At 38.9% G+C, this 27,977-nt stretch overlaps 1 protein-coding gene across 1 annotated transcript; it reads right to left on the bottom strand.

Moving 5' to 3' along the window:
* Nucleotides 1-10,640: 10,640 nt before the first annotated feature.
* Nucleotides 10,641-27,633, bottom strand: myrfl (myelin regulatory factor like). The gene is made up of 23 exons (XM_085770014.1): nucleotides 27,545-27,633; nucleotides 26,787-26,880; nucleotides 26,107-26,168; nucleotides 25,197-25,644; nucleotides 23,978-24,175; nucleotides 23,254-23,449; nucleotides 22,611-22,687; nucleotides 22,393-22,503; nucleotides 22,216-22,306; nucleotides 20,879-21,079; nucleotides 20,101-20,209; nucleotides 19,893-20,002; nucleotides 19,033-19,178; nucleotides 17,838-17,999; nucleotides 17,662-17,733; nucleotides 16,253-16,299; nucleotides 15,865-16,026; nucleotides 15,320-15,367; nucleotides 15,150-15,234; nucleotides 14,913-14,987; nucleotides 14,173-14,284; nucleotides 12,088-12,159; nucleotides 10,641-11,348 (listed from the first exon to the last, which is right to left on the bottom strand). Exons 1-23 carry the CDS (start codon nucleotides 27,615-27,617, stop codon nucleotides 11,256-11,258), a joined length of 2,844 nt encoding a protein of 947 aa, XP_085626140.1. The 5' UTR covers nucleotides 27,618-27,633; the 3' UTR covers nucleotides 10,641-11,255.
* Nucleotides 27,634-27,977: the final 344 nt, after the last annotated feature.

Here is a 27,977-nt window from a genome sequence, read left to right as displayed (position 1 = left end):
ACGGAAAACAAGGCACTCCTATCTGTCTGTTGAAAAGCCTGTATTTGGTGTAAACTCTGAGACGCAAAATATTTTCCTAAGACTTTATTTGGACAGTTTATATATATATTTCTCATTTATTATTATTCATTTACATTTTAACGATGTTTTATACACTGTCCCTTTCCAAATAAACAAATAAATATAAATATGTAAAATTGTGCTTTGTCCTTTTATCTTAGAAGAGGTGTGGCTGCATCAATTGTCATAATCAAGCAATCAATCAATCAATGCATTTGACATGTATTGTCTATAATGGTTGATATAAAATGTCTGAAAATATTGAAAAACACCATCATTTATTCAGAGAATTGTCTCAGTTTCTCAAACCAACAGTCATATTCCCATATGCAAATACAGGTTCATGCCACATGGTCCTCACTCAGCAGTAAATTAAGTTGTCTAATGTTTGTCTAATTCAAAAGCTTTAATGTAAAAGTTTAACTTATTCATGTTTCAGAGTTCAGAATAAATCCATATAAGGAAAACAAAAGCCTCAACACACATATTCCACAATAAATCCAAAAGGGGGCGCTGTCAGTCCTCCTTACATTCACAGTAGGAACTTGTTAATCTGCCATAATTTCATAAAATAGAATTTATCTTTGAGATGGTTTTTGGAAAAGAGCATCGGACCATTTGAAACCACAGAGTCCAGTCTGAGGCCAGTTCGTACTTTCAGAGGCACCAGTCAAATTAACTGTAAAAGCCACCGACTGTTTCTGTGGACTCAGCAGCATTTAAAGTCGGTCCAGTGGTTTTCGACTGTTCCCTCTGCAGTCACACGAGGACATAAAGAGTAGAAATTAAATTATAGGAATGATTCTTCTTCTCGCGCTGCAGAAGATGAAGATGTCACTTTAAGGACAGTGGGAGATAATAACGATACCTGGAGGAGACCAAATGTATTTTTCAGTTAAAAGGATACCGGTAGTTCACCCAAAATTGAAATTGCACTCATTATCTACTACTCACCCTCATGTGGACTAAGGGCTGGGAGAAGTTTCAGATTCCTCCATGGCTTCTCTGAGTTACAGGGGGTCTCGGCGTAGCAGTGCATGTCCATATAACGGTTGCAAATGGATACCAACTGTCTTCATAACAAAAAGACACACCAAAAAACATCCAAATACCTCCATGCTGCTCGTCTGTAATGTCCGTCTTGTATTGAAGCCCCGAAATGCGAAATTGTCCCTAAAAAAGATTAAATAAGTCTATATTTCAAGCTTGTTTTGTAGCGGAAGCTTCTCGAAGCTCCTCTTCCCGGTTTGTCACATTTGGACGAACTGGGAAGAGGAGCTTCCACTACAAACAAGCTTGAAAAATAGACTTTTAAAGGGACAACGAGGAGTTTTGGAAAAGTGAAGAGTTTTCACGCTACATTTATGAGCCTCCGCACCGTGAAATTCTTTGACCGGCGCAAGACAGACTCATGTTTTCATTCATCAAGAATTAAAGTCAGAGGTTGGAAGACGATCACATACCGTCGTAGTTCCCACCATAAACGGAGATTCGGCGGCGTTATTCTCATGACTCGCCACGAAACCGAAAGTAAAGAAACGCTGGTCGGCTCGCCCAGCATTTCCACCACCACTAATAATAACAAAATAACCATAGAGACAAAACCATATATTTATCTAAAATGGAGCCATTAACAAGTGGTAACGTAGATTCATCCACATTAATATGAGACTTTTTTGTAACTAAATAGAAACTCCTCATTGTCCCTTTAATTTTTTTGGCTTCAATACAAGACAGACATTACATACGAGCAGCATGGAGGTATTTGGATGTTTTTTGGTGTGGTTTTTTTTGTTCCGAAGACAGTTGGTATCCATTTGCAACCGTCATATGGACATGCACTGCTACGCCGAGACCCCCTGTAACTCAGAGAAGCCACGGAGGACTCTGAAACTTCTCCCAGCCCTTAGTCGATAGACATGAGGGGGAGTAGATAATGAGTGCAATTTCAATTTTGGGTGAACTATCCCTTTAAAAAAAAAAAAAAGTAAAAATAGAAATATTTTCAAGATATTTTACATTTCTACTTCTTCATCTCCTCTTCTTTAGGCCCCGCCTCCTGCCCTTGTGATTGGCGGCCTGTACGGGCAGACAGTAGATGTGCATGGGGAACTTCCTGAAGTAGCTGCTGACCCAGGGTCTGTGGAGATAACGACAGAAGGTTTTTAGGGTTTCACAACTGATTAATTGATGCTGACACCACAATGTTTGCAATTATATGTTTATAAGTTCCAGTTTGTTTGGTCACTTATTCATTTTCTTCCTTTATTTCTGTTCCATCTTTCCAAAGCTGACACTCCTTCCTTCTTCACCTCTTTTATGGGCCAAGAACTTTATTGCATATTTTGCAAACTGTTATTTGCTTCATTTTGGGTAAATAAAAACTCTTTTTTGTGCATCATTCAACTCAGTTCCTCACATCCCGACTCCAACAGCTGTTGCTCTTCAATATTTTCAGACTAACAGAGGAAACTTGAACTGACAAGAAAATTGATTCAATAAAATTCGAATGAAGTGATTAAAAGTGCAGCGGACGTTCTGTTTGAGTTTCATTGTCATTGTAAGATAAATACATTTTGCTCACTTTTGGATTTCACATCACTGGAATAAAATGTAAGTATAAAAATATGCAATGCGTCATTCTGAATTTGAAGTTTTTCCATTCAATATTTACAATTTCATTCTTGCATGTGCAAAGTGTCATGACAACTGCAATAAGACAAACATACTTGGCGACTCGCTGGCTCAGACTCAGGTAACACAGGTTTTTCCACAGCAGCTTGTTTTCCTGTTGACGCAGGAATTCGGCCTCTTGCTGTCGCTCCATGTCCAGACGCAGAGTCTCCCGAAGCTCGGCCTCGATACGACCCAACTGAAACACACAGACATTCATCTGCAAACTCTGTTTCAACGGGGCATCGTGGGAAACTGTAAAGCAGCATGATGATCACGTTGTATTCTCCTTTGTAAGTTTATGGATATGTTAAGTACAGCGCTGTATGTACCCTGAGGTTTCTCCATTTTTTTCCCTGTTAAAAAGGGTTGGAAAAACCTGGAGTTTTTCCACAGTTGTAACACTCGGTGTAACACTCACCCAATGGAGAAGGGCTAAGCTAATTCCACACGTTACCACCAGGGGGTGCAAGGGTGCAGGAGATTTGGTAACTCTTTAATTTACAGGCCGCTAATTACGTGATAATGTCAAGAAATAACTGAGAAATAACAAGTAATTGCATCATAATGGCCAGAAAAACATGACATTATTATGAAACTGACCGTTATTTCTAGGCTATTTATTGACATTATCACGTAATTATCACGCAATTAGCTGCCTGTAAATTAAAGCGTTACCGATTTATATCCAAATAATGTTTAAAGGGACAACGAGCGAGGAGTTTCTCTATCGGCAGAAGGAAAAATTCTGCAACAATAAAAAAGTCTCATATTAATGTGGATGAATCTACGTTACCACTTGTTAATGGGCCCATTTTCGATAAATATATCGTTTTGTCTCTATCATTATTTTGTTATTATTAGTGGTGGAGGAAATGCTGGGCGAGCCGACCAGCGTTTCTTTACTTTCGGTTCCACGGACGCTGCCCGGCGATTGTGAGAATAACGCCGCCGAATCTCCGTTTATGGTGGGAACTACAACGGTATGTGATCGTCTTCCAACCTCTGACTTTAATTCTTGATGAATGAAAACATGAGTCTGTCTTGCGTCGGTCAAAGAATTTCACGGGGCGGAGGCTCATAAATGTAATGTGGAAACACTTCGCTTTTCCAAAACTCCTCGTTGTGCCTTTAACTGAAATTATATCCAAATAACGTTTAAATACAGCTGATGTAGATGGAAAAGAATTATGAAATCATGAACTATGTATAATTTGAAACATTCAAAATAAAGTACTACAGTACAACACTACAAAACTCACAAATCATGACAAAAAAGCAGCAAAGTCGAGATTGATCATCGTCACATCAGCTGATTATTTTCACTGTAGTTACTTTGATCGTGATCGTAGGCCTATAATTTTACACATTTGAACTGATGAAGTGTTTCACTGCGACCTGTAGAGGGAGCAGTTTTAACCCACACAGGAGGTCAGATTGTGTTACTGTTATGATAAAATGAAGCGTTACCTCCTCCAGCAGAGTCCTCCTGTCCTCCTCCTTCCTCTGCTGCTGCTCGTACAGAGCCAGAGACGCCGGCTCAGACTGACGCCGCTGCACCTGCACCTGCACCTGCACCTGAGCTACACCTGGTTTACCTGCAGCTGCAGCGGTGAGCGGCTGCTGCACGATGGGAGGCAGGAAGCAGCTGCTGACGGACCGAGAGGGAGAGAGAGAGAGTGATGAGTTCGTATTTCACCTCATCATGTCGGGATGTTGTCGAGCAGCAGCTGATTGGCACAGCTAATGAACACACACACACATTCTCATCTCAGGCTGCTGCATTATTAATGAGGACACGACTTCCCAGAGTCCTTTGCTCCAATCCAACTCAAAACAAACCTGTTGTCCTCCTGGGTCAAGGAAGGAAGGAAGGAAGGACGAAGGGAAAGAAGGAAGGAAGGACAAAGGGAAAGATGGGAGCAAAGAAGGAAGGGAAAAAGGAAGGAAAGATAGAAGGAGGGAGGGAACAGATTGGGTCAAAAAGGAAGGAAGAAGTAAGGATAAACGGAAGGGAGGGAAAGAAGGATTGTGGAAAGAAGGAAGGGAAAAGGGAAGGCAAGAAAGATGGAGGGAGGGAGGGAGGGAGGGAACAGATTTGTTCAAGGAAGGAAGAAGAAGGAAGAAAGAATGAAAGAAGGGAGGAAAGAAGAGAGGGAAAAGGGAAGGAAAGAAAGATGGCGGTATAGGGAACAGATCAAGTCAATTGGATCAAAAGAGGAAGGAAGAAGAAGTAAGGACGAAGGGAAGGAAGGAAGGAAGGAAGGAAGGAAGGAAGGAAGGAAACAGATTGGGTCAATTTGACCCAGAAGGACAACAGGAGGATTGAAGGTTATAGCTACAACTTTTTCATCAAAACGATTAATTTTTCAAAACTAATACATTACAGAATGTCTAGAGGGGTGTGGAATAAAAGTATTAATTTTACAGATTCTTTTTTATAGTACATAAATAATTGTTTTATAATTTTTTCAAAATTTAGACAAATGAACGACACACTGCTGATCTAAACGGCTACTTTCTCACCTAAACATGTTTGAGATGTGGATAAAGTGATATATTTACAGAGTTTAGAGCTAAAATGAAACCAGCTTCTGACTGCTGATTTCAGCTCGGGTAGGAGGCAGGCTAACACTACCCATACACTTCCAGTGTTTGAGCTAAGCTAATTAGCGACTTTAGGTGGAGGCAGGCTAACACTACCCATACACTTCCAGTGTTTGAGCTAAGCTAATTAGCGACTTTAGGTGGAGGCAGGCTAACACTACCTATACACTTCCAGTTTTTGAGCTAAGCTAATTAGCGACTTTTGGTGGAGGCAGGCTAACACTACCTATACACTTCCAACGTTTGAGCTAAGCTAATTAGCGACTTTAGGTGGAGGCAGGCTAACACTACCCATACACTTCCAGAGTTTGAGCTAAGCTAATTACTGCGATACGGCTCTATCTCCCTTGTTACTGCACGCACAGTCGAAAGGATGGTGTCTATCTGCTGGTCATGGACTCGGGAGTGAGGCAAGACACCAAAAAAAAAATGTTGGCGTATCCCTTTAAAACACGTCCTCACTTTGAAATGTAATGACGGACATCATGTGGATTTACGAGGTCTTTGTCCCCATAATTCTGTGTAAGAAATCGAGGTCCCCACAACGTAAGTAAGACCAGGACTTCACACACACACACACACACACACACACACACACACACACACACACACACACACACACACACACACACACACACACACACAGACTGATCCTCCATGTAAACTAATTTCCATTCAGATTTGTTTACAGTCTGCCCGGTGTCTGCTCACAGTAATGTATCCCTCGGCCAAGGTCGCGCTCCGGTGGAGAGTATCACACACACACACACACACACACACACACACACACACACACACACACACACACACACACACACACACACACACACTGTTATCAGATTGATCCCGACCGAGTTTCCACTCCTCTGTGGACAGTAGTAGGATGTTTCCATTCAAACTTTTAATTTGAGATCTCGCTGTATTTATCTTGTTTTATGTGATTTTATTCCATGTTTATATATATAAAAAAAACACACGGTTGTCAACAAATGTAAAAACCTGTAAAGTGCTGAGCTGGTGTGTTTTTTTTTTCCTGTTATCATATCCATGTGTTTTTCACAGAACCTCGTCTGACCTTCTGTTTATATATAAACTCAACATCTGCTATACTTCACTGACTGAACTTTAAACTAATGGTTTAACATTTCCAGAATCACAAACTGATACTTTATTGATCCCAGTGTGAAATTATGTTGAGTTACAGTGAAATAAAGATTAAATATATACCTATACAACATAAATAAGTACATAAAACATAGACATTTGTTTTCCTCAACTATAATATACATGAGAAAATAGGAAATATTCTCACTGCAGCGACCTCAAATAGCTGCATTAGGGTGTAAATATATAAAACCTTAATGGGATAGTTCAACATTTTGGCAAATTGCAGAGACTGCTTGATGAAAAACTGCCCCTGAAGGCAACGCGCATCAGCGGTTTTGCATGAATTTCCCTCTAAAACAACTCTGTGTGGTAACGTTGTGTTATTATCTCATAGCGTGGTGAATGTGCAGGTCACAACTTGTCCACCAGAGCGTTGTGGAGTTGTTGGATTGTGTATTTGATGAGTTTTAATGAGGGAAACCAAGAAATCCCATAATGAGCCTCCGTAGCGTAGCTCTGAGCAGCTCACGGCTCTGCTCCGCCGTTCTAAAAATAGCTTGCACCGACAATTAAAGGTAACGAACCTACTGCTATGACTATAGGGATTATGGCAATGGGACAACTTGCCAAAATGTTGATTGAACTATCCCTTTAATACATAAAAACTCATATTATTACACTAACTTTGTAGTTAAAGGAATTTAATCAAGTTATAATGGTGATCTATGAAAAAAGTAGATAAGATAGATAGATAGATAGATAGATAGATAGATAGATAGATAGATAGATAGATAGATAGATAGATAGATAGATAGATAGATAGATAGATAGATAGATAGATAAAATAAGACTTAAAAGCGATTTGATAAATTCCCACTGACGCATGAAGGCATCGTCAGCCAATCAGCTGCTGTGTTTACCTGCTGTGCTCTGGGCCGTCAGACTCCTCCTTAATCTTGGAGAGATGTCGAGCTCCCAACCTGCCCTGCAACACACACACACACACACACACACACACACACACACACACACACACACACACACACAGAGGATAGGGTATCAGTTAATTACATGTTCTCAGTGGACGGACGGAAGCTGGGAAGTGCAGGACAAAGACAGCTTCCCCTCGACGACAGTTACCGTGGTGACAGGAGACAGCTACCTGACAGAAGACACCACACACACACACACACACACACACACACACACACACACACACACACACACACACTGACAACTGAGTAGAGATTAGTTACCTGTATCGCCTCAGCAACGTTACACCTGCTCTCTGTCTGGTTTGGATTTAAAAAGTTTCCATCAGATCAATAGAAAAACTAAGTTTCTGTGTCGGGTTTTAGTTTTTATTTGCCGCATTAAAGGGATAGTTCAACATTTTTGGCAAATAGCAGTAGGTTCGTTACCTGTAATTGTCGGTGCAAGCTATTTTTAGAACGGCGGAGCAGAGCCGTGAGCTGCTCAGAGCTACGCTACGGAGGCTCATTATGGGATTTCTTGGTTTCCCTCATCAAACTCATCAAATACACAATCCAACAACTCCACAACGCTCTGGTGGACAAGTTGTGAGCTGCACATTCACCACGCTATGAGATAATAACACAACGTTACCACACAGAGTTGTTTTAGAGGGAAATACAGAGACTGCTGGATGAAAAACTGTCCCTGAAGGCAACGCGCATCAGCGGTTTTGCATGAATTTCCCTCTAAAACAACTCTGTCTGGTAACGTTGTGTTATTATCTCATAGCGTGGTGAATGTGCAGGTCACAACTTGTCCACCAGAGCGTTGTGGAGTTGTTGGATTGTGTATTTGATGAGTTTGATGAGAGATGTCATGTTATGGCAATGGGCCAATTTGCCAAAATGTTGAACTATCCCTTTAATATAAACAGAGATAAACAGTTTGCAGCGCCCCCCACAGGCTCTACTGTTAATTACAGTGTTTAATACCAACACTAAGAATAAACTGATTGTGACTGGTCTATTCTTATAGTTATAAATGTTAGTTTACCCTATAGGTGAAGATGAAACATCAGTTTAGTTTAGTTTAGTTTAGTTTAGTTGTTTCATCCATTGAAAAAAGAAAATAAAACAATTCAAAAAATAAGGGGGGGGGTTTCTGAAGATATCCAACTACTGACCCAGTATTATATCTCATTTGAGGCATCAGGTGTCAGTGTTTTTGGACATTTTCACTCCGGGACGTGCGAAGAAAAACATTAAAATAACATATAAATGTCAAAATCCCAACGACAAAAATCAGGATTCATGCAGAAATTTGGCAAATTATTTCATTAAAAAGTGTTCACATGTTCTTTGTTAAACCAAAACAACATTTTTTTCTAATTTCTTAATAAAAGAATCAAGAAATTAGACGCTTCTTAACAAAAATCTTTAAACTAAACTCAGTTTTTAAGCTGCTCACCGTCATACAAGGAACTCTTATGCTTGGAAATGTTTGTTTGTATTGAATGCAATGAAGCAATTATTGAATGCATACAAGTTTCAGACTAAAAGACAGTAACATTTTTTAGTTATTATCCACTGAAGTAAAATCATCTTCATCCCATAAATGTGCAGATACTCACATTGAGCTGAGTCTGAGCCTCCATCTTCGTGTTCCTGCTGCAACTTTAGCTTCCTCTCTGCAGCCGATCTGTTGGACTCAGACACCTCATTAGTTTGTGTTTCTGCTGCACCTCCTCCACCTGAATTAGTCATCAGTGTGTTTGTGTCGCTGAAGGACTGTGTGTGCACATGAAGAAGGAGAAGTAGAAGTAACAGTAACAGAAACACTGCACTGAAAATATACAACTTAAACCTTTAGTCGTGTTTCTGCAGCCTGGACGTTGTTCTCTGGAAACACTTCAGCTCATTTATCAATCAGTTTGACTCTATTTAAAAAAAAGTAAATGAAGGTGTACAGTAAGAAAATCAAAGTAAATAGTATTCAGGTGTTTTTACATTGTGGGGACGTCGATTTTACACTGAGTTATGAGGACAAACACAACTCTGGGGACAAAGAAGTTAGGCCTCATAATGTTTTAATGTGTTTTAACTTATACTGTTTTAGGGTTTTGCACTGTAAAAACTCCAAATCCAACAAAGAATATTTGTCTTATTTCTAGTCAAAACAAATCTCACTATACTTAAAATAAGACTCATCACATTAAAAGATTGTTTTTAGAAACCTTTTACATCTTTCAAGCATATTTTCACTTAAAATAATCTGACAGTGGGGCAAGTTTTTCTTTCTTTATACAAAAACTTGCTTCACTGGCAGATTTTTCTACTTATTTCGAGTGAAAATTTGTTTGAAACAAGTGAGAATTATCTAAAAACAAGTTAATTTTAGGTGATGAGTCTTATTTTAAGTGGAAAGAGATTAGTTTTGACTAGAAATGAGACATTTTGACAAGAAATAAGACAAATATTCTTGGAAAGATTTTGAGTTTTTGCACATTAGACTCAGGGCGAAACAATGGGGAATCATTAAAACTACTGAAAGTCCTTGTATGAGTATGTACAGGAAAATAACTGTTTTGAAAGTCCAAAGTAGTAATATAAATGAACTTAATTTGATGACCTCCTTTCATGAGGTTTGCAACAATTAGAAATATAAATTAGATACAAAAGGACATAAAAGGATAAAAATAATAATCAATAAAAGCAATAAAATGTATTATATCAGAGGTAAAGATATTAAAATGAAACAAAACAGGGAAAAATAGAGTCAATAATAAATAAAAATGAATATTAAATTATGAGGCTAACCTTACAATGGATGAATTTACATTAAAATGACCAATTTTAACAAAGCAGTCATGTTATTGTAAGGATTGGCTGCTCAGGGAGTTCATCACTATTTGAATATAATAACAATTTCGAATCAAATATAAAAATGTCAGAGTCAAATAAAGAAGAAAACAAAGATAAAGATAATTTGCAATTTTTAAAGGATTTTATTGGACTGTTTTTCACTGGACTTATTCTTTTATTTCACATAAAGCAGATAAATCAGGATTCTGTTTCTGCATTTTCAGTGTTAAGAAACTCTAATACCACTGAACTGCAGTTCTTCTTAAACTCTGCATCTTAATTATATCTGAAGTATTTTAAAGCTTTTAAAGAAAATATTATCCTTCATAATAGAGATCTCAGACAAATGTGAGATCAAAATTCAGGTTTTATTCTCAATAATTCAGACATTAATGACAGAATTCACATTGGTTTTGTATGAATGAGATTAAGTGCTTTACAGATAAAGTTAACACACATCATAGAAAAGACAAAACATTCAATTTAAATAATTTCATCAAAGTGAATAAAATCAGTCAGAGCTCTATTTATTTATACATAACCGTCACTGTTATAAACGTCAGTGTTGTGTGAAGGTTGGATGTTAAATTATGAGAAATAAACTTTGACCTAATCCTTTCATCAGTTCAGTCTCTATTACTTTAACACTATCGAACAAAAACAGGAAACACATGAGAATAAAAGACAGTAAATTGAGGAATGTAAAAGAAATATTTGTTTTCTGATCTAATCTAATCTAATAAACTTTTACTGCTGAACAATCTGTAAAATGATACGGTTTAGTAAAATGATTTTTGTTACAATAAAAAATTAATTTGCATCTTTAAAAAAAATAAAACCCCAGCAGCAGACGTTCCTGTGTAGAAATCTGCTCCAGTTTCTCTGATTATCATCAATGTGAGGACAAAAACTAATATTAAAAGTGTTTATATTTAATTTATACAAAATGCATTACAGTATGTTGAGTTTTGTCTATGAGTCTGTGCAGCGTCTGTAGAAGTGGAAGATGTAGTCGGTGAAGAGTGCCCCCGAGAAGTGGTGGTCGGTATTGCAGTCTGCTTGACCCTGGAGAGAGACGAGTACATTTCAATCAACAGATTAAAATACAACAGAAATAAAGAATAAAGAATAAATAAGATGTTCCCAAACTCTGATAGCTTTACTATCTATCTATTTATCTATCTATCTATCTATCTATCTATCTATCTATCTATCTATCTATCTATCTATCTATCTATCTATCTATCTATCTATCTATCTATCTATCTATCTATGAGATTTAAAGGACAGGGCTGATGTTATTATACAGTTTTCAACATTTTTCACTGTCAACAAAACTCATGAAGACGAAATTATGACTTACTAACTATAACTTACAACCCAATACTGTCTGTATGAGCCATGCAGATCTATTGTTTCCAAATTTGGGATTAATCCGCTACTATAAATATTGTCCCTTAAGAAACCTGCTATTGTCTCTTTTTCCAGATGTTTCTGGAAATTACTGAACCAGGATTTTATGGAATTAAGAAAAATATAGAATAACATCAGATTTATCCTTCATTTCATCATTTTCCCTCAAATCTTCAGTCTGGACTTCAACTGTTTTTATTCAAAGATTCAAAGATTTTTATTATCAATTCTCTGAGGAAGAATTGAAAAGACATGTTTCTTCTTTAAAAAAAATCTTTGAATCTTTTGAATCTCTGAATAAAGGATGGTGGAAGTAAAGACTGAAAATTTGGAAAAATACAAATAAGATGTAAAGACAAATGAAAGGAATAATAAATGTTCAGTGTCTTACGGCCACTGCAGAGCGGAAATGATAGGAGCTGTGATAAAGTCGAGCCACGTGAAGAGGCCACTCGTGTTCCCCCTGCAGAAACAGAAACAGACAAACACACCAGTCAGTCAGGTCTAAATCAAACACACAGTTTTACACTCGAACCCGTCGGATCTCCAAAACAAAGTTCTGTGGGTTTGAACAATATTTGGCTGCACAGGCGGCTCGTTAAAGATATTTAATGTCCAATAAAAACAATCTGCTGGATCAGACGTGGTCGTGTCAAACTCCACTTTGGAAAGCCATAATGTCATAATGCAGGATAGAGCTGCAATTATACATTAATCCAACAATTACTCCCCCATTGTCCATCCCAAATTTCAAAATGAAAAGTCCAAAGTGATGCATTGTCCAAAAATATATATATAAATAAGTTCATTTCGCAATCACATAAGTCAGAGAAAAGCTGAAAACGCACAAACGAGAAGCTGGAAGTTGAAAATATTTGGCGCTTTGACATAAAAGAAGACGTTAACAGTGTTGAAACTGTTGAAACGACTGTTTCTTAAAAAACTTTGCAAATAAAAACCAAGACTGAAACCACAGACATAAAGTTTTAGTGCTGGATTGTTTTTGCTCTGTTCTTGAAGAAATATTTGTACAATGAGAATTCAATCTGCACATTTCACACAAAGCGAGACAGAATCACAAGTTCTACAGGAAACATCACAACCTAAATAAACCCGGCCGTGTCACACACACATACACACGTGTGTTTGTGGGTCAGTGTGTGAACGTGGCTGTGATTATCATGTTGTCGTTGTGATGTGAGGGAAAACCCTGCAACACATCCATTATTCACCAGTGTTTGTGTTTCCCATTCAACTGCTGCATTATTAACTGGCTCAGTGAACTGGAACCTCAGTGACTCACACAGCAACACACACACAGACAAAGACGGACAAAACAGCAACAACACAAATAATAGTTTAGTGTTTTGTTTCTTTTATGTTTTCTCATAATCATCATAAATAACTTGGTAAATATCCGAGGTTGAAAATCTTGGTTTAAAGGCTCTACATGCAAAATTGTTCATCCGTGCTAATGAATACTATGTATTGCTGATGCCCTACACTGCAAAAACTCAAAATCTTTCCAAGAATATTTGTCTTATTTCTTGTCAAAATGTCTCATTTCTAGTCAAAACTAATCTCTTTTCACTTAAAATAAGACTCATCACCTAAGAATTAACTTGTTTTTAGATAAATTTCACTTGTTTCAAACTAATTTTCACTTGAAATAAGTAGAAAAATCTGCCAGTGAAAGGAAGTTTTTTGTGCTTGTAATAAGAAAGAAAAACTTGCTCCACTATCAGATTTTTCTACTTATTCCAAGTGAAAATATGCTTGAAAGAAGTAAAAACTATATAAAAACAAGCTACTTTTTAATGTGATGAGTCTTATTTTACGTATAATGAGATTTGTTTTGACTAGAAATGACATTTGAACTAGAAATAAGACAAATATTCTTGGTAAGATTTTGAGTTTTTGCAGTGTATGATGGCAGCACTAAGAACTGATTATATTATGTGCAATAACTACCTTGTGCCACCGCAAACGTGTGTTATGGCCTTACAAATGTATGTGAATTGAATGTGTCTTTGGTCTTTTGGTGCTATCGCAAACCTGTGTATTGTCTTACAAATGTATATTTATTAGTATGTCTTGGTATTTCACCTCATTGTTGCTTTTTTTAAGGTTGCCTTTTATCATCAGGCAGAGGGACTGGCGATGAAAATGAGCTTTTTTAGCTAACTCGGGTGCATTTACATTTGTTTTTTACAATGTTTTATCAACGTACATGTCCCTTGTCAATAAATTAAACTGAAACTGATAAAACAAAATGTAAAATAAACATAAGAAAACTACGAAGGAGTATTAGTAGAGTATGTGGTCAAGCCTCTGCAGTTTTTTTGTTTTTTTCCGCCTGGCCTTTTTTTCCCCTTGTGTCGGATTTTTTTTTTTTGGCTGGTCCTAATACTCCTTCGTAGAAAAGAAAAGCAACAACCCAACAAAAATCAATGCGTCACATTATTGCTGAACCGACCTGTGTGTTTGACTGGTAGCTGCTGCCGGTGACGGTGTTCATGTCCAGCAGAGACGAACACGCCGCCTCCTCATCGAAGCTACACAGGTGAACCACCAACAGCTCAGTGGAGCTACAGAAGTAAAACACATGCAAATATGTTCATTTAATTTGTGTTTTAAGATTTAATCTTTACTTTAGGCACGACAGATACGTTTTAGCAAGCTCAGTTTACATCCAAGTGCCAGCGAGTTGAGTTAGCTAGTGTGCTAAACAGCTGCGCCAAAAATATGGTGAACATTGTGTCTAATAATATAGGCTAATGTATATTAATACTACAAACTATAAGATAAAATTGGCTACAATACTGCTGATGTGAGTATGTTAGCTAGTTAGCATAGCAATATTTCTGAAATCTTCAAAAAGTCTTTAGTTTTTTATTTTAGCTTTACTTTTGTCCCCCGTTACATTTCTATATTTGCATTTTACCCAGCTACCATTAGCTTACCATTAGCTTACCATTAGCTACCATTAGCTTACCATTAGCTTACCATTAGCTACCATTAGCTTACCATTAGCTAGCATTAGCTCCCATTAGCTGACTGTATAATGATTGTTAGCAGGCCACTCTTACATATTCAAAATTATTTAAATTAATGTAGATCCAAGGTCTGAATGGTAAAGTGAATGTTTGATGTTAGCCACAGCTCTTGTGTTATTCGTCTCTTATCTCATTTTGGTTTGGTTTTAACTTGACTTACTTCATGAGCAGAGTAATTCTCATGTTGACTGGAACAAACTGGTTGATGGGAACTCTGTAGGCGTATCTAGCCGGCCTGGAAGAGACGCAACAAAATCATAAATCCTGCCAAAATTATGGCCGATCACAGTCATTTTATTGTTGTTATATAATGTGCAGTGACAAAGAAAAAGGTCATTGTATTGCACTAGTAATAAGATAATGACAGTATAGTTTGTCTTTGTCTCTCTGTACTCACCCACATTCGTCTCTTAGACAGTATTTGCTGTCAATCACCTGCTGGTTCTCTTTTATTGTGAAAGAATGGATGGTGGTGTTTGTCCCTGACAGACAGGAAGAAAAAGTCATTGTTGGATGTTGAAGAAGTCTCATCACAATCATAGTTCATTAAAAATATTGGAAACTTACAATCTCTGGCACTTTTCAGCTTCCGATAAAGTTTTTCTTTTCTATTTTCTAAAGGAGGAACAACAAACCAAATATTAAAACCTTTTAATGTCATGTCATGCATTAGGCTACGTATATGTTGTTTCGTGTTTGTGTTAAAACCAACAAGTACACTGCAAAAACTCAAAATCTTTCCAAGAATATTTGTCTTATTTCTTGTCAAAATGTCTAATTTCTAGTCAAAACTAATCTCTTTCCATTTAAAATACGACTCATCACCTAAAAATGAACTTGTTTTCAGATCATTTTCACTTGTTTCAAACAAATTTTCACTTGAAATAAGTAGAAGTTTTTGTGCTTGTAATAAGAAAGAAAAACTTGCTCCACTATCAGATTTTTCTACTTATTTCAAGTGAAAATATGCTTGAAAGAAGTAAAAGGTGTCTAAAAACAAGCTACTTTTTAATGTGATGAGTCTTATTTTAAGTAGAATTAGATTTATTTTGACTAGAAATAAGACAAATATTATTGGTAAGATTTTTTGCAGTGTACTGGTCCATTATTACCTCTAATATCAAGATTTTCCGCTCCAGCTGACTCGGTGGCGGTGACGTTGAAGTCTACGCTGTGATTGGCTGCTGTGGGGCAACAGTACACGTGGTCACAGTACAACAGGTCACAGAAGTCCACATCCGGGGGCCAGGGGCCCGGGGGACTGGTTGGTGGGACTGGAGGACGGAAAATAAACATTAGAATAAAAACTTTGCATGTGAATGAATGAACGAACAAACTCATTGATTATCAGAAGCCATTTTCACAGGTCAGTGGTTATCTCTATTAAAACTTTGGACTCTGGATTATCCTGATTCTCCGTGTGTGAAAGATACTTAATAATCATTATTCAGATAATCGTTATCATAAGGTGAGTGTGAGTTGTGTCAGGTTGTGTTTTACCTGTGCTGGTCCAGGCGGTGGTCTGCAGAGGAGCCACGCTGCCGTTACTAACAGACACACAACAACACACAACAATCAGCACAACAACCAACACATCAGTGACTCTGGGAATGAGTTATTGTGTCAATGTTATAAAAACTAAAGGAAGCCAGGTTTACTAATTTGATAAAAATTTGATTTAAAGGGGAACTTTGAAAGTCCGGTTGCTTTTTTGCTGCTTAGCTAACAAGCTAGGTGCATTTGTTTTCAACGAAGCCGGCGAGAAGTCAGTCCATGGAGCGTTGGATAAGGTTATATTATATCATATACGTTTTATTTGTGTAGTCTTATCTGTCATAAACAAGAGATTACGGATTACAGGGCGTGTTTTGTCACGGTGCCGAGAGCTGGGACACCGGGTCGGAGGCTCTGATCTTACAAGGTTGGTTTTCAGCCAAGAGACGCTCCATTCTCCCTGGAACTAGTCATTTAACCATGGCAATTACTGTGAAGCTGTTAATCAAATCTTAACAAAGTTCCTCTTTAAAGGGACAACGAGGAGTTTCTATTTGGTTATTTAAAAGTCTCACGTTAATGTGGATGAATCTACGTTACAACTTGTTAATGGCTCCATTTTCGATAAATCTATGGTTTTGTCTCTATGGTTATTTTGTTATTATTAGTGGTGGTGGAAATGCTGGTCGAGCCGACCAGCGTTTCTTTACTTTCGGTTTCGTGGCGAGTCATGAGAATAACGCCGCCGAATCACCGTTTATGGTGGGAACTACGACGGTATGTGATCGTCTTCCAACCTCTGACTTTAATTCTTGATGAATGAAAACATGAGTCTGTCTTGCGCCGGTCAAAGAATTTCACGGTGCGGAGGCTCATAAATGTAGTGTGAAAACACTTCGCTTTTCCAAAACTCCTCGTTGTCCCTTTAAACAAGATGAAGCTATGGATTATTGGTGGTTAGGCTACTCTGTGGTTGCTAAAAAACGTACAAGGTTTAGTAATGGTGATTGTCAGGTGACTGTAAAGAGGTAGTTGTTGGGTATTGCTAAGAAGTTGCCTGGTTGGGTGTTACTAGGTGGTTGCCAGGAAACAAACTCTAGCAGGAATACTGGTGGTCCCAGATGATTTCCAGGTGACCACCATTAGAACCAGGAAGTGGCTATGATCCTCCTACATGGTTGTTGGGTGAATTGTGTTAATAATTACGGGTGTTTAATGAGGCTAAACCAATGAGAAGAGGTTACAAGATGGATGTTGAATCGTTGAATCGAGGTGTTCGTTTGGTGATTTACATCCAGATGTTTCTACAGAAATCTGTTTCCAAACAAGGCGCAAGTTTGTTCATCCAGTGTTCGTTGGGGTTGCTAAGAGACAGGAGGTAGCCTATATGGTGGATAAACAGGCTGGTTGGTTACCTGAGGTTGGGGAAACCATCCGGGTCCTCCACCTTGATATTTAGTAGGTACAGAGCGGTGATGGAGATGATGCTGCAGACACAGACCATCGTAGTTTGTGTAATTCATGTATTTTGACAAACAGTATGATTTCTACTGAGGACAAACAGGAAGTGTTAGGCCTATCGAAGCCTCACCAGAAAGCCAAGGCAGCCAACAAGCTGAACGCTCCGGCCCGGAAGATTTTACGCCTCGTACAGTTCCTGTATTTCTGACCACAGCCTTCCTTCTGGACTTTCACAGTCTTACGTGTGTCAGTAGTCGACATTGTTGACACGCTGCTGTTTGTCCGGGGTTTCCTATGGGAGGAAACACACAAGCAAGAATCTGAGCTTTTATTCTGCAGTGAGTCAATTAGCAAATTCTTTATAGACTCATCAAGGCGTCTCGAGCACGTTGGACACAGTTCAAGTAAGTCTATTGTCCTTGACTCATGACTTTAGCTTTGATTAGTCATTGCCAATACTTCCCACAATGCCTTTCAACAACCCAGAGGTAAAACTACGGCTCAGCAGGCGTCCATTTTGTTTATTTTGGTCACTTCACAGCTTGATCTCATGTAACAGCAGTGAATCCTGGTCTAGTAACATCGCTGCTGTTCAGTCTCATACAGTAGCCTTCAACACTTGATTGTCCTTGAACTCTGATTTGAGCCAACACACTGATAACACAATGATGCAGCTGTTACACAACACACATACACACATACACACACTTATCATCAGTACTTTTCCATGGCGCTGTATTCTCTACAGCACTCTGCAGAAGGTGAGAAAAACAAACTAGGCAACCACCGGTCATTTTGTCCACACCTGTCTATATTTTTTTTTGGTTCTTTTCACTCTATTCTACTTGCTATCCAGTTTTGGATCATATGTGTTTTATATTAGGTATTTGGTTATTATCTGTGTACTGTAAAATTATGTTTAAGGGTTTTGTTGTCTTATATTCATCATTTTAATTGATATATACATTTCTTTTTTTAATAGATACATATTCTATTCCTTCGGCACCTTTAAATTGATGCTGATGGTGGAGTCCACACATACAAAATGGTGCAAAATGGTGCTATTTAGACCCAGAGAGTGGCAATACTGAGGCAAGATGCATTATATACAGTAGAAAGTGCAATAATTATTTATTACTTTGTATGAACTATGAACTTAGTCGTACTGTCTGTAAGTGATCTCTGTTGGTTGTGTGTGTGATGGTTGTGTGTCTGTTTTGCAGGATGTACAGCATTGATTGTCCAAGACAATTTTCCCTCCGGGGACATTAAAGTTTATTTTGATTGATTGATTTGATTGATATAAAATAGATAAAGACATGTACTCTGTGGAGCGCAGGCTTCCTGTGAGGCTCTTCAGTTTGGCGAGTCGACGGTTCCACACCTCCAAGTCTTGGATGCGAGTCTCCAGGTTGTCGGTGAGCTTCGACAGGTGCTGCACCGCCCCGATGTTCTCCATGAAGATCTGCTCCTGGAGAGAGAGGAGGACGAGGACGAGGCCTTCAGAAGGGAATACAGATCCTACACAAATCCCTCTTGAACTTTAAAGGGATAGTTCACCCAAAATTCAAATTTCACTCATTATCTACTCACCCTCATGTGGACTAAGAACTGTGAGAATATTCAGAGTCCTCCGTGGCACAGCAGTATTTGTCCATATGATGGTTGTCAATGGATACCAACTTTCTTCGTCCAAAAAGACACACCAAAAAACATCCAAATACCTCCATGCTGCTCGTCTGTAATGTCCCTCTTGTATTGAAGCCCCAACATGAGAAATTGTTCCGAAAAAAATTAAATAAGTCTATATTTTAAGCTTGTTTGTAGCGTGTAGCATGTGCAAATCTCTTGTGATTTGCACTGACCGGCGGAACAATTTCTCATGTCGGGGCTTCAATACAAGAGGGACATTACAGACGAGCGGCATGGAGGTATTTGGATGTTTTTTGGTGTGTCTTTTTGTTACGAAGACAGTTGGTATCCATTCACAACCATTATATGGACAAATACTGCTGCGCGGACCCCCCTGTTACTCAGAGAAGCCACGGAGGACTCTGAAACTTCTCCCAGCCCTTAGTCGACATGAGGGCGAGTAGATAATGAGTGAAATTTGAATTTTGGGTGAACTATCCCTTTAACCAATAAACAGAATCACAGCACAGTCTGGAGGCAGGAAGTATTCTACCTTGTCCACCATCAGGAAGTTCTGGATCTTCTCTCCATCAGAGCAGGTGACGTCTCCGACCTCTCGGACCGCTGACGGCAGCAGCTCCTTCACCTCCTGAGCTATGACACCTGAAACATTATCAACAATATATTAGTAATATCTTAACACATTCCTAATAATCTACACAGCAGCACAGTCACCCGGTGTAAGAACACATGACCGTTACCTGTCTGGTGGATGTGGTCCACTCCCATGGTCGACGCAAACTCTGGTTTATAATCAAACTCAACTATTCTCATCTGAGTGATTCTCTTCAGCTGCTGCTCAGAGTTGACCTGATAAATGATACATTTATTAAATTAATTTAACATTTAAAGAATTTGAAATGAGTAAAATCTGACAAAAAAAAAAAAAATCGTCATTCTTAAAGGGAAAGTTCAACATTTTGGCAAATTGTCCCACTGCCATAATCCCTATAGTTTTAGGAGTAGGTTCGTTACCTTTAATTGCTATGAGATAATAACAGAGCGTTACCAGACGGAGTTGTTTTAGAGGGAAATGCAGAGACTGATGATGAAAAACTGCCCCCGTATTAGCGGTTTTGCATGAATTTCCCTCTAAAACTACTCTGTCTGGTAACGTTGTGTTATTATCTCATAGCGTGGTGAATGTGCAGGTCACAACTTGTCCACCAGAGCGTTGTGGAGTTGTTGGATTGTGTATTTGATGAGTTTGATGAGGGAAACCAAGAAATCCCATGAGCCTCTGTAGCGTAGCTCTGAGCAGCTCACGGCTCTGCTCCACCGTTCTAAAAACAGCTTGCGCCGACAATTAAAGGTAACGAACCTACTGCTATGACTATAGGGATTATGGCAATGGGCCAATTTGACAAAAATGTTGAACTATCCCTTTAATACTGGCACTAGATGGTGCTGAGATCCAGTTCTGCACATACTAGTAGCTTGAAGTTAATTGTTTGTACCTGTTTGTTGGAATCATCTTACCTCATGTATGTTTTCTTTGACACGACAGTCGGACGGCTGCATGATGGCGCCCATCACCTTGGCGTTGCCGCAGACGACCAGCGCCTCATCAGGAGAGTCGGTGTTGATGCCGACCCGACCCTGACAGACCACAGAGTCCTGCACCGCCCCACGCTGCCACACGGTGTCTCCGTCCGTCTCAAACTGACCGGGGTTAGAGGCCTGGAGGACGGAGCTCACTCTTAGATTCATGATTGACACGATGAGGGTCACTTGCTTATTGAGTTATAGGCTGTATTCGAAACCGCATACTATACTGCTAGTACGTACTGATTTGGCCAAAATGTAGTATGTAGTATGCAGTATGCGAACAAAAGCAAAATCTGCAGTATGCAAAAAGTTCCCGGATGTCTTACTGATTCGGGAAATATCTCCAGTATGCATCTGACCAGTCTACATGGTGTACTGTATCCCACAATGCAATGCGCCCCTGACGTCTAACCGGCGTAGAAGTTATTTGCCGTAACCAAAGCCGTGTTAAAAAAACAACAACAACAAAGCTGTGTACCATGACTATGTTATAAAGTTTAATCAATAAAATAAAACTTAATGTAGACTGATCGGTTCATTGTAAAACATTTATTTATTGATGTAAATGTGGTGATTTCTGTACGTAACGTTAGGCTCCAGAGCCCCGAGGCAGCGCTGCTCTTCTGTCCAATACACACAGGAAGCTTCACTTTTAATTCAAACTAACTAATGCTACTGCCACAATTGTTAGATTTCATCAATGAGACCAACATTTATCTCCTAAAAATAATTTAACCAGCCGGTGGTAAACCTCTAAAAACCTGCGGGTAAGTTAATTAGCGATCGTTTTCTCCCCTGGGATGATGACGAAGGTTGGCCGGCCGAGCAGCTCTGCAGACCGGCTGCTGCCTCTGTGATGTCCCGGTCGCTGCGGAGCTTCACTTCTCCAAAAAACATCGGAACAAACTTCTAAACAGCCGTCGTTTGGATAAACTGGCCGTAGATTTGGGATCTAAACAGTTACTTTCTCGCATGAAAAAATATTAAAACTTAATAAAGTTACATAATTACAGCGCTAGAGCGAGAAATAAAACAGCTTTTCGCCTGTTTTACAGCTACCGCTACCGGTTGCCGTGAAATGCATTCTGGGAAACTATACTGTTACTGCGGTGTGAACGGTGTCGGTCTGCTGAAGTAGCAGACTGAATCCCACATTCAGTATGCAGTATACAGTACATATTAACGCAGTATGTAGTAGGCAGTACGGTAGTATGCGGTTTCGAAAACAGCCATACTGTATGTTATTGATTTAAAGTTGGTGCCGTTACCCTGACGATGATCCTTTCCGACACCAGAGCCGTCAGGAGGAAGGTTTCCTCTCCTACTGCGGCGTAAAGACCGACCACCAACTGGAAATACCTTCACACAGGCACAGATACAGATAGCAGTTAGCATGTAGTTCCCTTCTGACTGACTGCTGTTAATTCATTTAAATGCTCACACACCTCTGGTCGGGGTTTGGTTTGCCTTTCTTCCTCATGTTGTTGGCCGTCGTCTCGCTGAAGTGCAGCCGGCCGAGTGTTACCTTGGTGATCTTCCCTCCAGGAAGGTTTACCCTGGGTGTTTGGGATTTCATTTTAGTATTTGTCATAATCTTTGTCAACCTTTATTCAATTAAATGCACATGGAAATACTGATTGCTGAAGCTTCATCTGTTTCCTACCTGACAGGGTGGAAAGGCTTTTTGCTTCGGTCAGGCTGCGACTGCTCGATGGTCACCTGGTGGCTCGGAGCATCCATCTGTACAGACAAAGCTCATATCATACTCAACTTCTCTGGGGTTATATCATCAACAGTATCAGTGTGCATTCACTACACTGTAAAAACTCAAAATCTTTACAAGAATATTTGTCTTATTTCTTGTCAAAAATGTCTCAATTTTCATCAAAACGAATCCCTTTCCACTTAAAATAAGACTCGTCCCCTAAAAATTAACCTGTTTTTAGATAATTTTCACTTGTTTCAAACACATTTTCAATTGAAATAAGTCAAAAAATCTGCCAGTGAAAGCAGGTTTTTTGTGCTCGTAATAAGAAAGAAAAACTTGCTCCACTGTCAGATTTTTCTACTTATTTCAAGTGAAAATATGCTTGAAAAAAGTAAAAAAGTGTCTGAAAACAAGCTACTTTTTAACGTGCTGAGTCTTATTTTTTAGTATAATTAGGTTTGTTTTGACTAGAAATGACATTTTAACTAGAAATAAGACAAATATTCTTGGTAAGATTTTGAGTTTTTGCTGTGTAAAAGTAACTCCAGTGTTGATATAGTTTCCTCCAACCTATGAGACATTTGAGTCCCTTACGTACCTTGATCCCAAACACCTTTACTTGGAAGTGGTCGACCTCCCGTGTCCCGCTGGGTGTCCTGACGCACTGCGGCTCCGCAGCGACACCGATGTGAATGGTGACCTGAAAGTGATTCTTCTTCTGGCAGATGAAGGACTCGTCAGCTGCAGAGTAGTTGAAGCCTTTATCTGTGTCGACGTGGTAGGCCGGAGGAGACCTGCAAACGAACAACAACAACCGTTCTTGATGGGATGCTGCAATGCAAAAACTCAAAATCTTACCAAGAATATTTGTCTTCTTATTTCTAGTCAAAATGTCATTTCTATTCAAAACAAATCAAATTCTACTTAAAATAAGACTCATCACATTAAAAAGTAGTTTGTTTTTAGACAAGCATGTTTTCACTTGAAATAAGTAGAAAAATCTGACAGTGGATCAAGTTTTTCTTTCTTATTACAAACACAAAAAACTTGCTTTTACTGGCAGATTTTTCTACTTATTTCAAGTGAAAATTTGTTTGAAACAAATGAAAATGATCTAAAAACAAGTTAATTTTTAGGTGATGAGTCTTATTTTAAGATAAAAGAGTTTAGTTTTGACCAGAAATGAGACATTTTGACAAGAAATAAGACAAATATTCTTGGAAAGATTTTGAGTTTTTGCAGTGTGGACGTCCGATTCCTTTCATCCTGATGTCTCAACAACTACTGACCAGATTTAAAATAAAAACCTTTTCTTTACTCACAGTGTTTGGTAGCTGCTGTCGAATAAAGTGCTCCACTGCTCCGGTCTGAACTGTTCCCAGGTGAGAAGCTGGTAGGATCCCATATTTAGTCCACCTCCACCTACGCTGCTCCCTGAGCTGCCACCACAGGAACCATCACCATCGCTGACCGGTGGTTCCTCGCTCTCTGATCTCCTCCTCTTTTTATTTTGTGGGGAGCTGAAGCACAACAAGAAAAAGGGATTCAAAGTGAAGTTAAATCTGCACAAACTTTACAAAGCTCTTCTGAAAGTTGCATCTAATCCGACTTCCTCTTGGTGCTTATGGACCTTTTCCCCTGGTGCTACTGGTAATGCATCCTCTTCTTTTGCCCATATTGTGGTGTCCCACAAGGCTCAATAAGAGGTTCACTTCCATTTTATGTTTTCATGCTTCATTTAAGGACAATATTTTCAAACATAATATTAAAGTAAACCTTTTTGCAGACGACACCCTGCTCTATGTACCAACAGTTCCTGGTGACAATTGAAGTCTTGTTCTGCTCATTAAGTCCCTTAATAAGATTATTGTAAATGTTGATCTTGATTCTCTGATTACTGATTATGTTCAAGGTTTAACTACACACAAAATACGTCTTTGTACTATAGTCCCATTATGAACTGGATCAAACATTCAACGTCCTCTGGGAAGAGTTTAATGGCCATGTCTGGGTCCAGTTTAATGATCACACTGCAAAAACTCAAAATCTTACCAAGAATATTTGTCTTATTTCTACTCAAAATGTCATTTCTAGTCTAAACAAATCTCATTCTACTTAAAATAGGCTCATCACATTAAAAAATATCTTGTTTTTAGACACTTTTTACTTCTTTCAAGCAGATTTTCACTTGAAATAAGTAGAAAAATCTGATAGTGGAGCAAGTTTTTCTTTCTTATTACAATCACAAAAAAACTTACTTTCACTGGCAGATTTTTCTACTTATTTGAAGTGAAAATTTGTTTAAAACAAATGAAAATCCTCTAAAAACAAGTTCATTTTTACGTCATGAGTCTTATTTTAAGTGGAAAGAGATTAGTTTTGACTAGAAATGAGACATTTTGACAAGATATAAGACAAATATTCTTGGAAGGATTTTGAGTTTTTGCAGTGCAGAGTCTGGGAGGAGCTCGCACATATTTCTTCAGTGTTTACAAAAAAGTATGAAATGGTGACTTTAAGATGAAAAGTTAAGAAACTGACCAGGTGTGTAGCGTGGGGGCGGAGCCCAGCAAACAGCCAGCAGGGGGCGCAGTTAAATGTGGTGGACCGACGTCTGGACCAGCGCACGGTGCAGCAGCGTAGGTGTTTGAGGGCGGAGAAGGAGGTGTGGGCGGCGTGTAAACCTGCGAGCAGCTCTCTGGACTCAGGTAGCGGATGTGCTCAGGTGAGTGGAGCTGGTGCTGGTGCAGCGGGGGGGCAGGTGGAGGTGCAGGTGGAGTCCCAGACTTGATGTAAGTGTTAGTGAGGCCCAAACTGCGGAGCTGATCGTGGGTCAGCACGTCAGAGTGGCCGTGGCCGTGGGCGTGGATGTGGGCGGAGTCTCGGTCCTTAAAGCGACAGGATGAGGAAGCGGCAGTTTGCCTCGTGGGAGGGAAAACCTGATGGGGCGGCGGCTGGTTGGACCAATATGGCGGCTCCTGGTGGAAGTCTGTTTGGTTGCAGTTGGACAGTGTCAGTACAAGTTATCAATTAAACACACACTGCAAAAACTCAAATATCTTACCAAGAATATTTGTCTTATTTCTAGTTAAAATGTAATTTCTAGTCAAAACAGACTGTTTTCAGACACTTTTTACTCTTTTCAAGCATATTTTCACTTGAAATAAGTAGAAAAATCTGACAGTGGAGCAAGTTTTTCTTTCTTATTACAAGCACAAAAAACCTGCTTTCACTGGCAGATTTTTCTACTTATTTCAAGTGAAAATTAGTTTGAAACAAGTGAAAATGATCTAAAAACAAGTTAATTTTTAGGTGATGAGTCTTATTTTAAGTGGAAAGAGATTAGTTTTGACTAGAAATGAGACATTTTGACAAGAAATAAGACAAATATTCTTGGAAAGATTTTGAGTTTTTGCAGTGCAGATTCAGAAATATTATAAACTAACAGCACCTGGTATTTGAGCAGGTGAGCAGGCCTCCGAGCTCGAGTCAGGAGGAGACTCAGGGAGCATGCTGGGGAAAAAAAGTAACGTTAGCTGGACATCAGACATTGGTGTCAAATATATGGTAAACTTTGGATTTGATTGATCTAATTCATAACTTGACATGTCGTTGTTTTATGTTGTTTTAATAGAATCTGATGGTTTTGACATTTCTCTGCTTGATATTTACAACCTTTAGTTTGCTGATAACCAACTAGGTCAATGTTGTTTTTATGCGTCTTATATAACAGTCGTGTGTCAATGAATGAAGATAACACCGCACATTTTCCTCATTAGTACTAATACTACCACTCCTTCTACCTCCGACTGGTAGTTTTATTGTCAACTCTACAGTAGATCCTCCTGGATGTTGTAAAACAAATACATTCTGCTCCTGGTTGAGCTACAACAACAACCTGAGTTGGAATTTGTAGATACAAGGTATGAAAATGTCAAATCTGGTATTAAAACAAGCCTTTTCTGTGATGATTCATCTTCTCTAGGTTGTTTTGATCAAACTGGATTCGTCCGATCAATAACTAATAACAGAGAAGGATACTACCAGTGATGATACAGTAAGACTTATAGTTTTGGTTTCAGTTCTGAATCTGACTGAAGTTAAGTTTTGTATTTACGGTGTGAATCTTACAAGTTGTTGGGATCCATGTCATTGCTGAGGTACTGCTCCAGGATGCTTGTATCCACGGCGACAGAACTGTCCAACACACCACTCACATCCTGACCTGAACACACACACACACACACACACACACACGAACACAGGTTAGGGTGGATTCAGAAAGTATTTCAAAATCAGATGTCTTTCAAAACATCCTGAAGAACATGTTGAAGTACCTTAAAACTCCCCTAGTGCTTCTCCTGACAAAGGCTTTTCAAAATAAGAGCAGATCAGTGCACTTATTTTATGAATGAATCCACAATTTAATATAAAATGTGTAGAAAGTTGAGCCATGAGCCTCCGCGCGCACCGTGAAATTCTTGGACCGGCAAGAATGTTTTCATTCATCAACAATGAAAGTCGGAGGTTTCGAAGACGATCAGATACCGTCGTAGTTCCGACCATAAACGGCGATTCGGCGGTGTTATTCTCATGACTCGCCGGGCAGCGTCCGCGAAACCGAAAGTAAGGAAACGCTGGTCGGCTCGCCCAGCATTTCCGCCACTAATTAAAATAACAAAATAACGATAGAGACAAAACGATATATTTATCGAAAATGGAGCCATTAACAAGTGGTAACGTAGATTCATCCACATTAATATGAGACTTTTTTTATAACCAGATAGAAACTCCTCGTTGTCCCTTTAAAGCTGTGGCAGATCATTTTATAAACAGGTATAAAAGCTGATGACATGATATAAAGACATTGACGGTGAGTAGGAACTGACCGCTGAAGAACTGCTGCAGCGCCTCGTTCTCTCCCAGGACCTGGAGAGGCAGCCGGCCCACTCCAGCCTCCATGCTGACCAGGACGGGGCTCCGACTGGAGCAACACAAACATGTATGAATAAGTATTGGAACATTTTGAAGATAGTTTCATTGAAATGTTGTTAAAATACACAGAAAAATTAGTAATTTATACATTGTTGCATTGTGGGTGAAACAGAGAAAACAGGTTTATGAGGCTGAATTAGCGTCAAATCTGATCCAGGTACAAAGATCAAAACGCTGACTACTACATGGAAGAGAAGGTTTAACCTCTGACCTCTTTGCCAATGAGATATGTTATTAATTTGGGTCATTTTATGGATTTTTTTTCCTGGAGAGAAGTCGGCGAAGTGGTAAATAAAGATTACAGAGAAATTGGAGACACTTATGAAA

This window comes from Trachurus japonicus, chromosome 23 (assembly GCF_045865225.1).
Source record: "Trachurus japonicus isolate A0001 chromosome 23, Traja_1.0".
Lineage (NCBI taxonomy): Eukaryota > Metazoa > Chordata > Actinopteri > Carangiformes > Carangidae > Trachurus > Trachurus japonicus.
Note: the sequence above shows the minus strand (reverse complement) of the source record. Positions and strands in the feature narration are given on the sequence as shown.

Bases quoted from the DNA above. Each gene is read 5' to 3' on its own strand.
- myrfl (XM_085770014.1), bottom strand. From the start codon at position 27,617: ATGGAGGCTGGAGTGGGCCGGCTGCCTCTCCAGGTCCTGGGAGAGAAC. The intron at 20,210-20,878 runs GTAAGATGATTC...ATCATTTATCAG, and splicing joins TCAAAGAAAACATACATGAG to GTCAACTCTGAGCAGCAGCT. The intron at 18,000-19,032 runs GTACATGTCTTT...TTCCTCCCATAG, and splicing joins GGAAGCCTGCGCTCCACAGA to GAAACCCCGGACAAACAGCA.